Here is a 7,182-nt window from a genome sequence, read left to right as displayed (position 1 = left end):
ACGACCACCGGAATATCCACTAACCACCTCTATGGACCATAAAGCAGTAATCGCCACGGTGGCAGCCTCCGCGGGAATACTCCTCCTCCTCCTCTTCTTCCTCACCCGATCCTATCTCCGCCACCGTTCCAAAACCCCACCACCAATCCCACGTGCAACATCTTTACAAAACGGAATCTCCAAACTCCACCAACAACAAAACATGTTCAACAGCAACAAACGACGAGCAAACTACTATGTTCTCCGAAAAGGTCTCTTTAACTGGTCGGACAACCCGTCTCTTGTCACGGACGCAGTGGAAAACGGATGGTCACGGTTCGCGTTCACGAACACGAATAATAATATCGAGACGGTTGAAATTAGTTACGAGGTTTACGAAGGATCCGCCGAGTTTATTCAAAATATCCGGTTCAATTCCGGTTTGAAGAAAGCGGTTTCCGTTGTTAAATCCGCGTTGCCGTTACCCGGTCCGGCTTTGAACACGATGCCGTTTCCGCAAGAAGCTTATTTCGAAATTACTATTTTGTCCACTTACGGAGACGGAGTTAATGTAAATAAGGAAGGTGAGAAAATTAAATTGATTCAAGAGAATAACAAGGAAAAGAGTTCATCGGAGTCATTGATTCATGTGACAAGTGGTAATAATAATAATGCGAATATGGAAGAGTTGAAGGGTGTGTTGACGGTGGGGTTGGCCGGAGGTGGGTGGATGCCGGTGAAGATTCCGGGAACCTATCCGGGATCGATTGGGTTCAACTCCGACGGCTCGGTTTATCTAGAAGGTATGTTGATTTTTTCAAAGTCAAACTGCACCATCGTTTATTTGGCTCATTCTTTGAAAAGACAAATGGCTTTCTAGAGACTTTATTTGTTTTTAATATATATTCTAAACATGTATATATATTTTTCTTATATTAACATTTAAATTTAAAAGTAGTTTGTGTAGCATGTAACCACAATATAAATTTAAAAATATTGCTAAAGCTAGAAATATGGTTAAATGTTTTTATTTTTTTCTTAACAGTAATATTTGATTTGAACCCACAACCAGATAACACGAGACGGATATGTCATGGGTTGATGTGGGTTTAGTTAATTTGTTTATTTCGACATGCATATATAACAAAACCATAAAAATATGCTATAGCTGAACAATCATAATATGCATATATAACTAAACCATAAAAATTATGCTATAACAGAACCACTGGTTTCTAACCATAAGAATATGCATATATAACTAAACCATAAAAATATGCTATAACAGAACCACTGGTTTCTAACGGATTCATTTATTTTAGTTGGGTTTTCACTTATTTTGGTAATGGTTTGGTTAATAGGATTTCCTATTTACTTTGTAATTAATTAACTTTTATTAAGATAGTAGGCAACAAAAATGGTTGGTGTAGATTTAGAATAATAGAATCTAACAGGAAACGTAAAATGACAAAACGCAACTACAGGAACTCCACCCACCCCAGGACACATGTGACCCACAATTGAATATTTTGTACTTACACTATCCTCTATGGTTATCGCAGCCCCTTAACAATGCAACGTCAACGCCACATAAACACTGGGGGCATCGAAGCCCCAACCAATAATGTCCCGATGTGGTTTAAAGCCCGTTGACGGCCCTATTATATATATATATATACATATATATACACACACACATATGTATATGTATGTGTGTGTGAGAGATGGAGCTCATTGGCGCCCATCGTTGTGAAGCCCCCACATTCCGTGCCCCCTCCCGGCGGTGTTTCGCACCCTCGGCGCCTCAAGGCAGCCCCAAAGTGTGCCCATAACGTCTTATTAGTTTATGAAAAGGCCCACGATATTATTGTTAACGTTAAGGCTTTTTTAGTCCTTGTGTCGTGTCCTCAAATTAGTGTTTCAGTGTTTTCAATTTTGGATAGAACCAGACTTGCTGGTAGGATCGGGAATGATAGTTCGGTTATGCCTCTTGAAATCGTTCTTATTTGAACCAGTTTCTTACCGGACTCAATACGTATAAAAATTAACTTCAATCTTGAATTTGAATTGTTCTTATATTAATGATATAACACTCATGGTTGTAGGTTATAATGTTCTATTTATTTATTTATTGATTTGTAGGAGTTCAACTGACAAATGAGTTGGAATCCGACGAATGGGGAACAGCAGAGAAAGTGATTGGTTGCGGGTACAGCCCAGGCCAAAAGAAAGTTTACTTCACCGTAGATGGCAAACTTGTACGTGAAGTCTATTGCACGACAGAAGAATTTGAAACGCCTCTTTATCCAATACTCGCAGCAAATGGTAGCGTAACAGTAATTGCAAATTTTGGACAAAGTATCTTTAAATACACGCAAGCTAATTTACATAGGACACCAAATCCTTGTTTTATTGGCCAATCTGCAAGTTCTCCGATCATAGGATTTGAAGATAGCAGAGAGCTTTTCTCAATGGGAAGAATAGACGCACATTGGTTGGACCGGTCAACAAAGAGAAGTGTGCAATATTTTGGCAGTGTTAACAGAGGAATGGCGGATTATGATGAGTCTTCTGATGGGGATTTGTTTGAAATCGTGTTGGATAATAATAACAGTCGTGGAAGATCACCAAGCGTGCATTACTAGAACAAAATACATACATATATTATGTTTTGATTTTGTTGGTTAGATGTGAATTGATTTGTTGTAGGCTAAACTGGATTTTTAACTATTCTCGTCTCATGTGGAGTTAATAAAAGCTAGGAATGAGAGACTTAGCCATAGGAATCATTTTAAACATGTTATATGCGCGCTCTATTAGGCTAAAAACGGCAGGAAATGTGATGTTGGCATTCAATTGTAATCGCGAATCTATTGTTTTAAAGGAAAATATGTTATCGAATAATTGATTTTGATTTGAATTCCAACTAGGGGTTTGACGCGTATGGATCTCATTGTTAACTATGCTCGGGTGTTTGTAACAGTAGCAAATATATTGATTTGTTTTCACAATCAAGACAATTGTTTTCACAATCAAGACAGTACGCTCAATGATCAATAAATTATATAAAATCAGCATAACACATATTATTTCTTACGAAATCGGTAACCTCTCCGATGAACCTAGGTTCATCATCACCGAGTTATTATGGCTAAGGAGGCTCAGATATGTTCAAAAATATCATCATAGCCAACATACATCATCAACATACACACATGCCAGCCGCCACTATAGACTGCCAAAGCCGCCGGCAACGGCTGGACAACACCCAGTCAGATTCTCATCATCATCAGGTCATAGAAAATGGTTTAAGCATCTCTCTAGAACCCAATATATTCTCAGATCCACCGCTGCTAGTAATCATCCACGACGGTCGTGGAGTCACCGGAGAAGGAGTGCAGAGAAAGCAATAGCCGTCACACAATCCGCCGCTACCATAGACAGCCGGAGCCGCCGGCAACGGTGGAGCAACTCCCGTCTCTTTGTTTCCCTCTCTAAAGCCCACCCTTCGCCCCCTTTCTCTTTCTAGATAAACAACCATAGATCCGTAGTCGTCAACAATATAGACGACAACCATGGAGGCGCCTCCACCGCCAATTAATAGACAACCCACAAAAACCTCCATCGCCGCCACTATTCATCTCAAATTATTCTTGATTATAAACAAAAGTCGAACAATCAAACATCAATAAAAGCGAACCTCTTCGGTTATGAATTACAGCAAACACAAGAAACTTATCAACTAATATATATATAATTTCTATACATGCACAACATTATAGCAACATTAAACCATATGAAACAATAAACAAACGTTTTTAAACGGACCGAATCACGTTACATGCCTCCACAAACAACAATCTTGCAGGAAGCAACAGTATCACAAGCAAATCCATATGATCTGACGCAACCAGCCTCGTAAACCTTTTCAAAGACTCGCTCCCCGTCCGGAACACCCTCGTGAACTGCACCTCACCTAGACCTGGACTTTGACTTTGACTTTGACTTTGACCAATGCGACCCCTGTTATTGCCACGTGGCACAACCAAGGGCCACCAAGCACGTCGCCTCTGTTCCCGTCTACCTTTTCTTACACGGTTCAGCTCTTGACGGATCACACCCTGAACCGACTTCACGTATGATGTCATGTCATGGTCCCTCTGGATCGCACCCCCTGAACCATACGCGGACCGGTCACTCAACATCTCTAACGGGTGCGGTGTGTTCAGGAACACTGTCTGTGCAGCTCTTATTTGTTTCTCGTCTGATATTGATGAGGTCAAAACATACAAGCCGCTAACCGACGGAAGCAGATCATGGCTCGGTGAAACATTTGCGTCTGGCTGCAGAATCAAGAATTCCCCCATTGGAGCATACAACAAACTCTGCCAAAAAATAAAAAATAAAAAAATTTGTTATAATATAATAATAATAATAATACAAGGGCGAACCGCAAGAACTGAAGTATTCATTTTTCTACCTGGTTATCGAGGCAGGGGTGATTTCGGAAATTCCCATTTACGGCTTTAAGAAGCTCAGCGACACAACTCGGGTACTTGCAAGAAAAGGCTCGGGGAACAATGTCACGATGCATTGTGACAGCTTGAAGATGACTTTTTGGTAACCCGAGTTTATTAAGCAAATGATCCCCACCACACATAACCGAGGGTGAACCAAATGTTATAACAGGAAGTAATGAAGTGCGTGGGACTTGCCCTCTTATTAACAACATTAGATTTACAAGCAATGATAAGCTTCCACCAAGTGAATGACCAGTGAACCGAAACTTCGCTTGATCGCCATATTTTTTAAAATGTGTGTGGACTTCATGCAGCATTTGGTCGTAAATACCCTTTGCAGCCTCGTATATACCCCTATGCACAATCACATCCAATCCCTCAAACTCGATAGGCTCAAAAAGAAGATTAGCTTGCCATGATGCAAGTGATTCGGATCCTTGAATAACAAAGTATCTGGTACTTTCATCATCATCACATACAAACCATTCACAAGGTGACGAATGCAACGACTTTAACTCATCAGCAACCGCTTGTTTGACTTCTTCTTTAGCAGCAACCACAGCAGTCACCGAGTCAGTAGTCGCCATTAACGAAGCAACCTCTGCGCAGTTGTTTTCAGAAGATTTAAAAGGGTTAATGTTCATTGTTTGAGAATGCAAATAAGAAGCGGCCGAGGCTGCAATATTATACGCTGTTGAAGCACTTATCAAATTCCTAATTCCTTTCTCCCCCTCGTTTTCAACCGTCTCCGTGACTTGTTCTATTTCCTTCTCAGATTTTATCGTCTGGTCTTCTTTGTTTTCAGGGCTGTCTTCTAGATCTTGAACCCGAGCTCGTTCTTTCTCTTTTTCTTCTTCGGCTTTTGCAGCCAGCTGGGCTTTCTTTTCTATTGAAGAAGTAACCAAACGGAGTCTGTATCGATTCAATAGTTTTCCAGGCTGCATAAAGGAGATTAAACAACTTCAAGATTTCATTTTGATCGTAATTTCAACACAAGTTATACACAATATATATCACCCATCGTTTCAAAATGCACAGATCATATCAATTCTTGCTGGATGCTAAAAAATTAACCTAAAGTACCAATCTACATTGCAAGTAATCATCAACAAATTTATCTGTATATCATATAAGAAAAGCCTAGATCTAAATTACGGGTGTAAACAAGCCGAGCTTGACTAGGCTCGAACTCAGCTTGTTTCAAGTTCTTTTACTAAAGCTCAAACCCGGCCCATGACTCGTTATTTCAAGCTCGAGCTATTTATTAATTTTATATACATTTTTAATTAATTTTTTATATATTCTGATAAAATTCTTAAGCCTGCCAAAGCTCGTTTCAAGTTCGTTTCAATTCGAGCTTTTTATCAATCTAATCTCGAGTAACTCATGAGCAGCTCGGCTCTTTTGCACCCCTAATCCAAACATCCTCACAAGACCTTAAAACGAGCTTGACTAGGCTCAAGCTCGGCTCGATTTGACTTATGGGAGCCATGAACTCGGATTGTGTCTAGCTCTTTTGCTAAAGTTCGAGCTCGGCCCGTCAGTCTTTTTTCAAGCTCAAGCTCGACACGTGAGTCGTTAATTAATGCAAAAAGAAATTTTAAGTATTTTCAGAAAAATCTTAAACAAGCCTAAGCTCGTCTCAAGCTCGGTCTCGATAACTAAACGAGCTTCATTTGAGGCTGAAGCTCGTTTCAATTCAAGCTTTTTATCAATCTAATCTCGAGTAACTCATGAGCAGCTCGGCTCGTTTGCACTCCTAATCTAAACATCCTCACAAGACCATAAAACCGAAAGGCATTTGAACAAACACCTCTAGTGCATTAATTCGAACAATGAATATAAACAACAAGTACCTTAATCTCGGGTATTGAATAAGCCAAGCTCCCCAAATAAGACATTTGAGAATACAACCTTGCTTCACCTAAACTAACCCTCCTAAGCAATCTCGAAAACGAACTCCTATCGAAATCGACACCATCATCATCAACCCTGCATACATCATCACACTCACCCTCATCTTGTTGATCCAATTCATCCTTATTATTATTATTATTATTATTATTAACCTCGATTGTATCGTCGTCTTTTTTACTCCAAATAGATCTCACATGAAGAATCTTCAACACCCAGTTCTCATCTTTCTTCTTAATGTCAATTTCATCTTTAATGTTAATCTCTTCAGTTGTTTCAACCAAAACGGCGTCGTCTACGGCCACCGCGTTACGATTGCCACCGACGAAGAACGAAATGAGAGGCAATTTGAAAGAAAACCCAAATGGGCCACGTGTCGTACGAGGTTGATCCGATGAAATTGAGGTTGCTGTTGTCGGCATACGGGTGGTGGTGATTTGAGGTGGGTTTATACGAGAGGCGGTGGTGATTGGTGGCTTCTTGATGTTAATAAACCCCAATGTTTTTAAATAAATGCCCTCCATTGATGAATTTATTCAGGTTTCTTGGAGACGAATTAATATTAATATTAAAGTTGGAGACTTTATAATAATACAGATTAATAATTAATAATAATCTTGATGGGAATATGAATATGGATTGATGCAGATGTTTTGGTTTCTGGGGATGTATGAGGATGCACGAATTAATGAGGATTGAATCAGATTTTGATTTTGATTTTGATTTTGATGATTTTCTGGGAGGTTGAAGGAGAGAGAGAAGAAAAAGA

At 39.7% G+C, this 7,182-nt stretch overlaps 2 protein-coding genes across 2 annotated transcripts; one reads left to right on the top strand and one right to left on the bottom strand.

Moving 5' to 3' along the window:
- Positions 1-2,872, top strand: LOC143561217 (uncharacterized). Its single transcript, XM_077049345.1, has 2 exons — positions 1-782; positions 2,122-2,872. Exons 1-2 carry the CDS (start codon positions 32-34, stop codon positions 2,622-2,624), a joined length of 1,254 nt encoding a protein of 417 aa, XP_076905460.1. The 5' UTR covers positions 1-31; the 3' UTR covers positions 2,625-2,872.
- An 843-nt stretch (positions 2,873-3,715) lies between these two features.
- Positions 3,716-6,972, bottom strand: LOC143561229 (phospholipase A1 PLIP2, chloroplastic-like). Its single transcript, XM_077049355.1, has 3 exons — positions 6,356-6,972; positions 4,460-5,437; positions 3,716-4,364 (listed from the first exon to the last, which is right to left on the bottom strand). The coding sequence occupies exons 1-3, from the start codon at positions 6,935-6,937 to the stop codon at positions 3,798-3,800; spliced, it is 2,127 nt and encodes a 708-aa protein (XP_076905470.1). The 5' UTR covers positions 6,938-6,972; the 3' UTR covers positions 3,716-3,797.
- Positions 6,973-7,182: the final 210 nt, after the last annotated feature.

Source organism: Bidens hawaiensis, unplaced genomic scaffold, assembly GCF_021521415.1.
Source record: "Bidens hawaiensis isolate Kalapana, Puna unplaced genomic scaffold, B.hawaiensis_p1.1 tig00020643_1, whole genome shotgun sequence".
In the NCBI taxonomy this organism is placed as follows: Eukaryota; Viridiplantae; Streptophyta; class Magnoliopsida; order Asterales; family Asteraceae; genus Bidens; species Bidens hawaiensis.
The sequence above is the reverse complement of the archived record's forward strand: the minus strand, read 5'-3'. Positions and strand labels throughout refer to the sequence as shown.

Coding starts and splice junctions, on each gene's coding strand:
- LOC143561229 (XM_077049355.1), bottom strand. CDS start 6,937: ATGGAGGGCATTTATTTAAAAACATTGGGGTTTATTAACATCAAGAAG. Junction 5,438..6,355: donor ATTCAATACCCGAGATTAAG/GTACTTGTTGTT, acceptor TCCTTTATGCAG/CCTGGAAAACTATTGAATCG. Junction 4,365..4,459: donor ACCCCTGCCTCGATAACCAG/GTAGAAAAATGA, acceptor ATTTTTTGGCAG/AGTTTGTTGTATGCTCCAAT.
- LOC143561217 (XM_077049345.1), top strand. CDS start 32: ATGGACCATAAAGCAGTAATCGCCACGGTGGCAGCCTCCGCGGGAATA. Junction 783..2,121: donor CGGCTCGGTTTATCTAGAAG/GTATGTTGATTT, acceptor ATTGATTTGTAG/GAGTTCAACTGACAAATGAG.